Below are 12,551 nucleotides of genomic sequence, written 5' to 3'. Positions count from 1 at the left end.
TAAACATATAATAATATTATCATACATTAAAAGTTTTTTATATTTTGAGTTATTCGGGTTTTAAAGGTTATGAACCGAACTCAATCCTATAACCCGAAAATATAGCATATATAGGAATCGAGCCTGAATCCGAAACCCCGAATAATTTCGATTCAGGTTTCGGTTTTAAAATGTCTCAATTGCATGTGACCAAAAATCCCAAAACCCATTCGGTCCTTGGCTCCTTGCTGAGGCAGAGGAGGACTGCAGCCAGCAGTACTGTACGGCTATTAAACAAGCCCAGAGCTTTGCTGGCTGGCTGGCTGGCTTGCCGCTGCTCCTCTCCTCTCCTCTCCTCGCTAGCTCCCCCCAAGCGAGCACGCCGCCCACCACGATGCCAGCGCGCACGGGAGCCGGCTGCTCCGCCTCCGCCTCCTCTCCGCTCCCGCACCACTAGCGCGGGAGCCCGATGGCGAGCAGCAGGGGGAGGCTGAGGCTCTCCCCGCGCGCGGCGGCGCCGCAGCTGGACGCGGGCAAGTACGTGCGGTACACGGCGGAGCAGGTGGATGCGCTGGAGCTTGCCTACGGCGAGTGCCCCAAGCCCAGCTCGCTGCGCCGGCAGCAGCTCATCCGGGACTGCGCCGTCCTCACCAACGTCGAGCCCAGGCAGATCAAGGTCTGGTTCCAGAACCGCAGGTCAGTCGCCTCGCCTCGCCCCGTCCGTCCGTCCGTCCGTCTTTGTCAGTTTTTTTAAGGGAAAAACTACTTGGCTTATCTGCTCTTGCAAATGCCATGCCGTTCGTGGCGACGTTGACTTGCCTCTTCCGCGGCGGATTAAAAGCCGGACAGCAGTTTTGTTCTTGGTGGCGACTGCCGCCTCACTCCCACAGTGGACGAATCAAGAACTAGAATAACGACACCTTTTAAGCGAAAAGCTTTGGTAGATGCAGACACATCTCTTTCAGCTAGCTAGCTAGGCTAATGTAATGGTTCACATACATTTGGTTCGTGCATAGTATCCGTTTTGTCTCTTTTACTCCACCTTTTTCCCATACATCCCTACCCTGTGCTCATGCCATAAGAGGATGTCACTGAGATGCCTTCTTTCTGTTCATTCTTGGTTGTATGCCAGTCAACAACTACAACGGGATCCCGTGCATTGGAAGCCGGTATTTGCTAGTTGTTTCTCTCTCTCTCTTTTTCTTTTAGGTGCGCGCCTGCCAACTAAATTGTGTTTCTCTTGTCTTTGGTAGATGCCGGGAGAAGCAGCGGAGGGAGTCCTCTCGTCTGCAGACCGTCAACCGGAAGCTGGGTGCCATGAACAAGCTGTTGATGGAGGAGAACGACCGGCTGCAGAAGCAGGTGTCCCGTCTCGTCTTCGACAACGGGTATATGAAGAATCGGCTCCACAGTGTGAGCACCTTCTCCCTTTTCGACTGTACCGGCTGCATTAATTTTTTTTCTTGACACAGTCTGTAACAGTATTGTTCACATGTCCTACTATGGTTGTTTCTTCCCTGCTTATGCATTACTATATCTTGTTTTACTTGCTATAACATTTGCTCTGTAAATCTGCAGCCTTCTGTAGCCACCACCGACACAAGCTGCGAGTCTGTGGTGACAAGTGGTCAGCACAAGCAGCAGCAAAACCCAGCAGTTCTGCATCCTCCACAAAGGGATGCGAACAACCCAGCAGGGTAATAAGTCTGGAACACGGTTGCATTTCGTTTTCAAACTCTATGCCTGCTCTAATGCTAGTTTCCCAGTCTACTCGCTATTGCTGAGGAGACATTGGCGGAGTTCATGTCCAAGGCGACCGGAACTGCTGTCAACTGGGTGCAGATGGTTGGGATGAAGGTGATGTACTTGTTTTCTTACATCGTGTAGTACTTGTATACAATGCAATATCGTGGCGAAAACTATGCTGATATCTCTGACCTGATTCCAAACGCGGTGCTGATTACAGCCTGGTCCGGATTCCGTTGGAATCATCGCTGTTTCGCACAACTGCAGCGGCGTAGCAGCACGAGCTTGCGGCCTTGTGAGCCTCGAGCCCACAAAGGTTTGCTGATTCTTCTTGGTCTTGCTGTTTTTTTATCTTCTGCAGCTGTGCGACACCTAATTAATTTCCATTTAGGTTGCCGAGATCCTTAAGGATCGCGCATCGTGGTATCGCGATTGTCGGCGTGTTGATATCCTCCATGTTATCCCTACGGGTAACGGTGGAACGATTGAGCTGATCTATATGCAGGTATGTGTCTGCACATAAGTTCAGTCTTTTTTACGTGCTTGATTATGTACTAGTACTAGTAACTGTGCTTTTGTTGAAATAAAAATTCCTGCTTTAATCTGTAGACTTATGCACTGACAACTCTGGCGGAACCGCGCGACTTTTGGACACTACGATACACTAGTGGTCTTGACGATGGCAGTCTTGTGGTATGCCTTAATTACATGATTGACCTAATGCATATTGTTGTTTCGACTGTCATGTTCCAGCCAAGTTTAGTCTTGTTGTCGAACTTCCCTGCTGTCAATTTTTACCACTACAATGTGAACATTGTTGCCACATTGTGCCTTTTGGACTTAGTAACCCCACTGATGCTGCCATTTCTTTTGCATGATCATTATATTTGCTGCATAAAACAGTATTGGTAACCATGTGGCTCTCTGTCTTCTGTAGATCTGCGAAAGGTCATTGACCCACTCCACTGGAGGTCCTTCTGGACCTAAAACTCCAGATTTTATAAGAGCTGAGGTGCTTCCTAGTGGTTATCTGATTCGACCTTGTGATGGGGGAGGTTCCATGATTTACATTGTGGATCATGTTGATCTGAATGTGAGTAGCAGCAGATCTTTCATACTGAGTGGGCACTTGACTAATTCATTAAGATATGCATGTAGTTTTTTTTTTGACTTTTTTAGCAGATGTGCCTAAATTATCTTGTTTTTATACAGGCTTGTAGTGTCCCTGAGGTTCTTCGACCGCTCTATGAATCTCCTAAGATACTGGCACAAAAGATGACTGCTGCGGTATGTATCACTGCTCAATTTCATTGTTGCTAAGCAGCTGTTGTTGGGCTTTGGTGTACTCCTGGATCTGTAATTTTACCGATGCACCAGTGACACCTACTGGTCTCTGTATAGGCGTTGCGTCACATTAGGCAAATTGCACACGAATCAAGTGGTGAAACGCCCTATGGTGCTGGGCGACAGCCAGCTGTTCTCAGAACTTTCAGTCAAAGGCTCAGCAGGCGTGTAGAAGACTTCTGACCTTATAAGCATCCGCAAGAGTGTCTTCTAATAGCATTCCGTTCTTGGCTACCCGCTGGTCTGAAATCTGAACTCTAATCTGCAGAGGCTTCAATGATGCTGTGAGTGGCTTTCCAGACGATGGCTGGTCTTCTTTGTTGAGCAGTGATGGTGCTGAGGATATTTCAATTACAATCAACTCATCTCCAAACAAACTTATTGGGTCTGATGTCAGCCCTTCCCCATTCTTTTCTGCCATGGGGGGCGGCATCATGTGCGCAAAAGCGTCAATGCTACTGCAGGTTTGTACATGCACTCAATTTTGTTCCAAGCTACTTTACCTTGTAGTCCATTTAGCTGCTTGTGTTGTTACAGTACTAAATGAACAATCTTCATGGTAGTTTTCCTTGCATAAAATCGTTTTTATGGTATAGTTAACCTTGCCCCAATGTACTTCTTCTGATATTGTAGAATGTGCCACCTGCTCTACTTGTGCGATTTTTGAGGGAGCATCGCTCTGAATGGGCTGACCCTGGTGTTGATGCTTATTCCGCTGCCTCTCTGAGGGCCAACCCATATAATGTTCCGGGTTTAAGGGCTGGTGGGTTTATGGGCAACCAGGTTATACTACCCCTTGCACGCACCGTGGAGCATGAAGAGGTAATCTATCGATCACAGTTCCTTTCATCTGTCATCTTGTTAATGTCCAATATAAGCTCCATCTAACTTGCTATTTTCAAATTCCAGTGCTTGGAGGTTATTCGACTTCAAGGACATGGCTTTAGCCATGACGAGGTTCTTATGTCCCCGGATATGTTTCTTCTGCAGGTATGAGGCTTTCCAGTTTGTTTCTTGCTTCTGGGATCATGGTTTTCTCACCACATTGTGACTGTGCGACATTATCTGCTCTTGCAGTTGTGCAGCGGCATCGATGAGGATGCGCCGGGTGCTTGTGCACAGCTTGTCTTCGCTCCTATCGATGAATCTTTTGCTGACGATGCACCGTTGCTACCCTCTGGCTTCCGTGTGATACCGCTTGATGCTAAGACGGTGAGTATATCGGAGATCTAGACAGTCAGTCCTGGTGTCACGTATTATCCTTGACAACTGTTTAAGGTACAACACATTATGCACTCAAACTGCAGGATGTGCCATCTGCCACACGTACCCTTGACCTTGCTTCTGCGCTCGAGGTCGGATCAGGCGGAGGTCTGTGTGCTTTAAGCGATAGCGGGTCAGGCACGCGCAGCACGAGGTCGGTCCTGACCATCGCCTTCCAGTTCTCGTTCGAGAACCACCTCCGCGAGAGCGTGGCAGCGATGGCCAGGCAGTATGTCAGGGCAGTGATGGCGATCGTGCAGAGGGTGGCCATGGCGATTTCTCCCTCTCGCCTTGGCCCGCATGTCGAACTGAAGCATCCGCCAGGCTCTCCCGAGGCACTCGCACTAGCTTCGTGGATTGGCAGGAGCTACAGGTAGAACTGCTGCTCCTCATATACCTGAGCCTTCTTCATTTGGTCTACCGCTGATACTGTTAACGCTCTCTTCATCCAGCATTACCCTGGAATTGTTAATGCTCTCTTCAAATCATGAGTAGCATTACCCTTGGAGGAACTGTGTGCTATAAAGTTGTGTGGAGTTCTTGATCATCTTTTCTTTCAAAATTCCAGGGCGCACACTGGAACGGAGATCCGCTGGTCGGACACTGAAGACGCGGCGGGCTCTCCCCTGACGCTGTTCTGGAAGCACAGCGACGCCATAATCTGCTGCTCTCTAAAGGTGGGCCAGCGCTGTGCATCTCATGCAGTCGACAGTCGTCCTCATGATTCCATCGCCGCACTTCCTAGTAACTGTAGCTTACGCCATAACCTGAGACCGGGCATTGTCTACTGCTCGCAGCCGGCTTTCACACTCAAGTTCGCCAACAGCGCCGGCTTCGACATACTGGAGACGACGGTCGCGAACGTCCAGGACCTGCAGCTGGAGGCGGTCCTTGATGACGGGGGACAGAAGGCCCTGGTCGCACAGCTCCCCAAGATCATGCTGCAGGTACCGCTACTAACTCTGCCTGCTCGTACGTAGCCTTGACGGTGTGGGTGTGGCTAAGTAGGTAAAAGCCTTGCCTTTGACCCTTTGTGAGCAGGGCCTGGCGTACCTCCCCGGCGGCGTGTGCAGGTCGAGCATGGGGCGGCAGGCGTCGTACGAGCAGGCGGTGGCGTGGAAGGTGGTGGGCGACGACGGCGCGCCGCAGTGCCTGGCGCTCATGTTCGTCAACTGGACCTTCATCTGATGCTCCTCCGCTCTTGACGTTCACAGCCTCGTGCCTCGCTCGGCAGCGCTAGATCGGTTGCCGCCTTTATCCTATCCTATCCGACTACGTATTACTAGTTGCTTTCCGTTGCACCTGTGTGCTACAACTGCTCGAGACAATGCCCCTGCTGTCTGTTTATGGCCTAAGTCTACTGTGGTGGATCGGGAGTTGGAGAACAATGCCCCTGCTGTCTGTTTATGTGTGAGACTTAACCCTATTACTACTGCTGTTATCATTGAATCTTTGTGATCTTTTGTGTCATTGTGTGACCTGCAAAGGTTAATCCTAACCACGGAAAATTTAACATTTTAGCATCATTTAGGACTGATTTAGTGACCAGCGGATTTAGATGAGATCCCTAGGGTTTGAATAGGAAGAGGTTTCTCCCCAGAGATCCCACCACCAAATCCTGGTCACAATCATCCGTTAGCGTGAGTGACACCTGGACCTGCAACTCCGATCTGACGAGGTGGACGGATTTCAGGCCTGTCAAGTCAACGCTGGCGAGCTAGTAATAATTACACTGATCAATGGCGCTGGCCGGCGGCCAGCGCCGCAGAGGAACAGCGGCAACTGCAGCGACGGATGGAGATGGACTACTCGGGCTCACCGCGTACTGTGCTGTCGTCGTCTCTCCGCCGCTGCTCCGTGGCGTTTAAACTCCGCCCGTGACCGACTGACCGGTCGATGACGCTCCATTGCTGTTCTGCTCGCCGGGGATTTCCCTGATCCGTCGGGAGTCGGGACCCATTCCTGCCTGCGTCACCACGCTCAGGCTGAAAAAATTGCTATTTTGTCACTCTCAATGTGGGCTATTTGCTATTATGTCGCCTGTGGGCTGTGGGGTTTGCGCCTGCGGCCTGTCGGCCGCTCCCGTCGTGTACGCGACCTACCTGGACCGGCTCAATTGTAACGTTAATGGGCCGAAAAGCTGGCGCTTGGGCCCGACTAGCCCATCTCCGTCCGTCCCCGTCCCTCACCCGCGACTCCGCGAGCCAACCCGACCACCACTTCCGCCATGGCCATGCTCGCTCTCTCCTCCCGCCCCCTCTCCTCCTCCTCCTTCCTCCGCTCGAAGCCGCGCGCGCTCCACCTCCACCGCCACCTCCTCCCCAAACCCCTCGGCTCCGCCTCCCCGCTCACGCCGCCTACTCCCCGCGCCGACCCCGCCCCGGCGCCGGACGCGGACCCCACCCCGCTCTTCCTCCGCCCAGCGTCCCACCGGGTCCCACGCGCCGCCCTCGCCGCGTTCCGCCGCCGCGCGGCCGCGCTCGTCCCGCCCACCGCGCCGCACCTCCACCGCCACCTCCGCTGGCTCCTCGCCGACGCCACCGGGGACCCGTCCGCCGCCACCACCTCGTCCTCCGAAGGCCCAGCGCTCCTCCGCGCGCCGCTCGAGGACCTCGAGGCCCTGTGGCTGCGCCACGTCCGGGAGCGCACGCCGTTCCAGTACGTGGTCGGGAACGAGCACTGGCGGGACCTGGTGGTCGCCGTCAGGGAGGGCGTCCTCATCCCGCGCCCGGAGACGGAGGCCATCATCGACATGGTGCGCGCCGTGGAGGACTTCGCCGACGGGTGGTGGGCCGACCTCGGCACCGGCAGTGGCGCCATCGCCGTGGCGCTCGCCAGGGAGCTCGCCGGGCAAGGGAGGGTGTTCGCCACGGATGTCAGCGAGGTGGCCATCGACGTTGCGAGGCTCAACGTCCAGAGGTACGGTGTGCAGGTGAGCCCAGGTGATCGTGTTTCTTTTGAATCTTTTTTTCCAACCAATTATTGTAGCCTGGTTTTGCCAACGCATCGATCAGATTAAGCGAGTAACTGGGAGTTTATCCAGATACTCTAATTTAATGTTCTCATGCTTATCACTTATAATCATCTCATCATCGGTGAAAGCAAGTGTCCTGAGCTATGTCAACATGTCCAGATAATCCGGAGTGCTCAGTGCTGGTTTGCTGGTTATGGCTCTTAATGTGGATAGTTAGCATAGGTGGACGTTTTGCTGGAAAATGTAGAACGAACTGATTAAAAAAATTTGGATTTTGAGCTGTCACTTGTCAGTTTAGAATAAAAATTAGGGCAATTTCAAGCTGGGACAGTGTAGTATGATACAACTATTGTAGCATCGTTCGGCTTTTGGTGTGCCTTTCATTGAAGAAAGCATGCCCAAAGATGTTCCTTTAGCCTTTAAGTTGGCTGCTCAAAGATGCTCAGCTGATCAAATCGATGCTGAAAGCATGCCCAAAGATGCTCACATCCACCTAGAGGTGGACGTGAGCATTCAGTGTGAATTTTCTGATAGTATTGTGTGCTCATTTGTTGTGTTAAATAGGTATATAGAATCAAAAGTACACACTTGCGTTTCGCCCCTTGCTATATATCTTTCACTTTTTGATAGCTTGTCTTACATCAACCTTAATAGTTTGGGAGATACACACCCTAGTTAGAGTCAATAATAGTTTATGAAGTAAAAACTTGAGTACCAACGAGTTTGGATTTGTAATTTTTCTGCACAGGTCAATTTATTACGCCGTGCTGGAGTAAGTCATGATTAATACAGTTTTTCCATGTTGGAATCAGGATAAAGTTGAAATAAGGCATGGCTCATGGTTTGAACCTCTGGAAGATTTGAAAGGAAAACTTATGGGTGTGATTAGTAACCCTCCGTACATACCAACCGACGACCTACCTGGTCTGCAACCTGAGGTTGGTTGGCATGAACCAAAGTTGGCGCTTGACGGCGGCAAGGATGGCCTTGAACATCTGCTGCATCTCTGTGAAGGGTTATCCTCAGTTCTGAAACCTGGAGGCTTCTTTGTTTTTGAGGTAATTTCGCAAATCCTGTTGCATTACTGCTGACAATATGAGTGGATAAGTCCAGCATGATTTCTTATAGGAAACTCAAATTTTCTTATCAAGATGTTCTTTTGTCTAGTTGAATTTGAACTTCAATCCGTATCACCTTTCAGTTGATCATTTGGTAAAGCAACATTTGAATTTGTTTCGAAGACCTGAAACTTATATGAAAGTATATCGATATATCATCGTATGTAGGTCCTTACTTTCAAAAGGTTCTGCTTGTAGTTCATGAGGAGTGTAAACTGAGGTGCTGGGCTGCTGCTAAGGCTTTACATCATGATGGGCTTTTTTGGTCGTGTTCTCTTTCCAGTGTGTGGCACTGTTAACCTTGTACTAGGTGGCCTAGGGGACTTGGCTCTGCCTGTCCTTTCGGTTCTATTTTTCCTACTTATAAGTGTTGTTTCATACCTTAACGGTTACCCCAGCCCAGGTATCCTACATAGCCTGGGCTCATTTCCTACAGTTTGTTCTTGTCGTTTTGCAAATCTTATACTGAAATTGTCGTTCCAGAGGATGTGACATTCAAATACATCTGTGCATCTATTTGACAGACAAATGGCAACAAACAGTCCGAGCTCCTTGTTGATTTGATAAGCACAAAGTGGAGTTGTTCTTTTCACAATGTCAAAGCAGTTTTAGACTTTGCAGACATCAAGCGTTTTGTAACGGGATATCGAAGATGAACAATAAAGCACAGATGTTTGTGTAATCATTTGGAGACATGTTTTGTTTCCTTCTTACTTAAGGTAAGAACAATGCTGTTCGACTTGGTTGTTTTAACTGCTCGCCTCTGTACTCTTGTAGTCTTGTATCAATTTTCAGAACAGAAATTACTTATACTGCTTCTACTGCCAATTTTTTTGTTGAACCTGCATTAGAACTGAAAATCAGTTTCTTACACTCGCAAGAAATCAGCTTAAACATACGATTTAGCTTTATGCTCTTGGTAGCTTTGTAATGGTATGGCATGCTTTTGGTTGAGATTTTCATGAATAGCAGTTTTTCATCAGTTACATGTTTGTGGCTTGAACTGGACAGTGGACACAGTGCATTTCCTTGGTATGGTCTGGTCACTATACTTTTAAAAACAATGTGTTTGTTTATTTTGGTCTGAGGTCTCTAAAACTCTGCTGACTCAGTCCTGCGTTAACTCCTCAGTCCTCACTGTTGTTGATTTTCACTCTTGTGGTTGTGGCTAACTTCTCCAGTAGAATTTTGCTCATCGAAAAGCAGTTTACTTGATTGTGACCAAATTATAATTTTGATATGGCAGGCTTTCGTACCATTATCATTAGAGATTTTTGTGGGTCAGGAATTGACGAATTGTGGTGACAAAGTTCATAAGAAATCGTGTCTTTACTGTCCCAGCTTGAAATCGTGGCAGGCTTTCTCCGGTCCTTTGAGGATGAGCGTCACCTTTGGTGTTTTGTTGGAGCGGCGGGTCTGCGTGCTCTTGGTCAAGAGAATTCTTAGATAGATTTAGTTTAGTGTTTGTGGTCTGGTCTGGTCTTCTCTTTGTTTTTTTTGGTAGTTTCTTTAGTCTTCCTTTGGGTTTCCTCTTCGGCCTCCTTTGCCTGGGGTTGGAGGCCGCTTGTATCGGGTTCTTCTTTTTAATGCTATTATCATTATACAGTTGCCAAGCTGCGCATTAATGCTATTATCAATACACGGCTCTCCTGCGTATTCAAGAAAAAATGGTTTGCACTGATGGCAAGTTGCCCTGAAACAGTCATGCTATTATCATGGCATTATAGTTGGGCTCAGTTCAAAAAAACACTTCTAGATGCAACAGACATACTATTCATAGGATCTAAATCCTCCCCCCCCCCCCCAAAAAAAAAACACTTCCTTATGCAGAATTTGGTTGATGTCATGCTGGTTCTGCGTGTTTGGTAAACCTTCTTGCGTTTGCACTATTTAATCCTCCTCCTTTTCACCCTTGTTTTGTCAGGACCTCCCCCAATTGAAAAAAACGAGATCAGTCTGGGCTGGCTTGGGCAGAAAGCGAACAACACATGCAGTTGCCCCCTTTGCAGAGCTCATCGCTTGGAGTTAAAGCCTGCTGGTGGCAACAATATGTCTCAGAGTTAATCATAAATTCATATTCGTTAAAAAAATGTATCCTCTAGGCATGCGAGGTAGTAATATGTTTGTTTGGCAGAGCCAAGCTGCGCATCCAACTGCTCAAGAAAGCTCGACGGCAGTAGACGAGAGAGAGTGCTGTGGCAGTTGGGCTTTCAGGAGACTGTAGCTCGTATGTATCTGGCCACTAGTTTTCTGGCCGAGTTGGGTGGTGATTGTGATTTAATTAAAGTGGAAGCTTTTGTGCCTGCCTTCCAAAATTATTCCGCCGTCCACACGCCACCTTGCGTGTTTCATTATTGATGGCGTGGTCCAGTTTTCTGTTTTTATTTCTTTCTGTCTTTCTTTCTTGCTTACTTATGCTGAAGCCATCTCCAGAGCTATTACTGTTTATTTGGGGTGGAAAAATCTGGGAATCATGAGACGTGATGTGTAAGGATTGCAGCACAGGGTCTCGCTGGAAAGGAGTGTCGGGGCCACGAGAAGCCGTCTCGTCTTGTGCATCTGCGTCTTTGCCGAGTGTGTGTGGTTTGTTCTCTTCTCTTCTCTGCTTTTTTTTTTGGTGACAATAAAGGTATACTTTTTTTTTGAACGTAACAATAAAGGTATACTTCAGCCAACTCCTTGACTACCTCTAGAAATTGCAGGAAACTGGTGGCGACACTGAGACTGAGAGGCTGGCTTGTGAAGTGGTTCTCTCCTGGATCTGGCCCCACCCATCCATTCCCAGCCCGGTCGTTTGGTTTGGTTTGTTTGTCCACCAATTTGCGGCGGTGGTTGCTCCTGTCCTGTGCTTCGCAAAAACATGGTGAGTTGATCCGCCAGCGCCCAACTGGGTTTGTTCCTGGATTAGGAGGCTGATGTTCCTGGATTATCATTTTCTCGGTGAAAAGAATGGGAAAAAGTCGAGCATTGTATACGATGTGCACAAGGGTCAGAAAACATGCAGGGAATGTGACTGACCGATGGTGACGTTTGCAGTTGCAGCCTTGCAGGGTGCTGGTTGTGTGAGTAACTGCAACTGCAAGCACCAGGCCAGGTCAAGGGTAAAAAAGATCATGCTGTGAGCAGTTGTAGAAGGATAAGAAGATAAAATATCACTTTAGAATCACAAATAAGCTGAAATAAGCTATCTAATGCTAGTTTATTTTAACTTAACTGTGATCCCAAAGTGATTTTTTATCTTTCTACTATACCACCTAATCCAACTTATATATAATTTAGGAGGGAAACAAATAGAGCATGAGTCTCTCTTTTGTAGCAGATTATGGATGGGATTATAGAATGACAGTTCAAAACAGAGAGCGCTAAGTCAAGATACAAGTCTTTACATCTATACATGCGGTCAATACCATTTTTTTTTGCCCTTATATGTCCCTGCTGTCTCCTGCGCCGAGGGCAAAATTTCGTCGCCCATGAAACAATAAATTTGGTCAATTGTATAGCAGTAGCTATGGAGACCGGACGCAAAGGAAAAAAAAAAAGAACAAAGGAGGGAGAAAGAAAAAGATAAAGAAGGTAAAAACAAAACAAAAACAAATGACATGTTGCTTTTTTTTTGTTCAACGACGCCGAAACAAATCTTGGTTTAGGGTTGGGGTCATGCAGACGCTTCTTCTTTCTTGGCCAGGTAGGAGTAGGAGGATCTCACTCACATGTCGTGCCATCACGGGTCAACTTGGACGCATTGCTATTCTACTATGATATTTTATCTTTTGCCCTTCAAGGAAAAAAATATTATTTCTTTTATGTATACCGCGCAGGCCTATGATTTTGCTAGCAGAGCACCTGCTCCAATAATCATACTTTGCATGTGGATGGCATGTGATGCTGAGGGGCTTTAATCTGGCTACGATTTTACAGTATTTTATCTTTATAGATTATTGTAGCGTGAGTACTCTTGGAATGTTCTCTTGCAGGCTTCGAGCAGAAAAGATCAGTGTCAGGTCATTTGCGGATGTGACGACAAGCCTGTAGACCTTTTTGGACGGTCCATCAGTTCCGGTGGTTCATCTCCTCCATCCATACGCCACTGCCATGTTTGATCCAACAATTCTCAACCGTTTCGTGCC

At 48.2% G+C, this 12,551-nt stretch overlaps 2 protein-coding genes across 8 annotated transcripts; both read left to right on the top strand.

Annotated features, from left to right (window-relative positions):
- Nucleotides 1-245: 245 nt before the first annotated feature.
- On the top strand, nucleotides 246-5,802 carry LOC100279785 (putative homeobox/lipid-binding domain family protein). Of its 2 annotated transcripts, none has more exons than XM_020550129.3 (18): nucleotides 246-1,148; nucleotides 1,233-1,392; nucleotides 1,558-1,676; nucleotides 1,746-1,836; nucleotides 1,946-2,041; nucleotides 2,117-2,230; nucleotides 2,335-2,418; nucleotides 2,663-2,818; nucleotides 2,938-3,012; nucleotides 3,127-3,233; nucleotides 3,338-3,533; nucleotides 3,703-3,891; nucleotides 3,979-4,059; nucleotides 4,147-4,281; nucleotides 4,377-4,705; nucleotides 4,901-5,009; nucleotides 5,130-5,279; nucleotides 5,374-5,802. In XM_020550129.3, exons 1-18 carry the CDS (start codon nucleotides 1,105-1,107, stop codon nucleotides 5,518-5,520), a joined length of 2,382 nt encoding a protein of 793 aa, XP_020405718.1. In that variant the 5' UTR covers nucleotides 246-1,104; the 3' UTR covers nucleotides 5,521-5,802. The 2 variants fall into 2 exon arrangements, with proteins under 2 accessions (XP_020405718.1, NP_001146215.1); NM_001152743.1 differs by having other exon boundaries at nucleotides 310-675; nucleotides 5,374-5,779.
- Nucleotides 5,803-6,302: 500 nt separating this feature from the next.
- On the top strand, nucleotides 6,303-10,812 carry LOC103640599 (release factor glutamine methyltransferase). 6 transcript variants are annotated; one of them, XR_004855394.1, is made up of 4 exons: nucleotides 6,303-7,251; nucleotides 8,119-8,364; nucleotides 8,949-9,143; nucleotides 10,349-10,808. XR_004855394.1 is itself a non-coding variant. In XM_020546534.3 (3 exons), the coding sequence occupies exons 1-3, from the start codon at nucleotides 6,560-6,562 to the stop codon at nucleotides 8,641-8,643; spliced, it is 972 nt and encodes a 323-aa protein (XP_020402123.1). In that variant the 5' UTR covers nucleotides 6,487-6,559; the 3' UTR covers nucleotides 8,644-8,938. The 6 variants fall into 6 exon arrangements, 1 of the variants encoding a protein (XP_020402123.1); XR_004855395.1 differs by lacking the exon at nucleotides 10,349-10,808 and adding an exon at nucleotides 9,671-10,061; XR_004855391.1 differs by having other exon boundaries at nucleotides 6,487-7,264; nucleotides 10,349-10,812.
- Nucleotides 10,813-12,551: the final 1,739 nt, after the last annotated feature.

Source organism: Zea mays, chromosome 1, assembly GCF_902167145.1.
Source record: "Zea mays cultivar B73 chromosome 1, Zm-B73-REFERENCE-NAM-5.0, whole genome shotgun sequence".
Classification (NCBI taxonomy): domain Eukaryota; kingdom Viridiplantae; phylum Streptophyta; class Magnoliopsida; order Poales; family Poaceae; genus Zea; species Zea mays.
The sequence above is the reverse complement of the archived record's forward strand: the minus strand, read 5'-3'. Positions and strand labels throughout refer to the sequence as shown.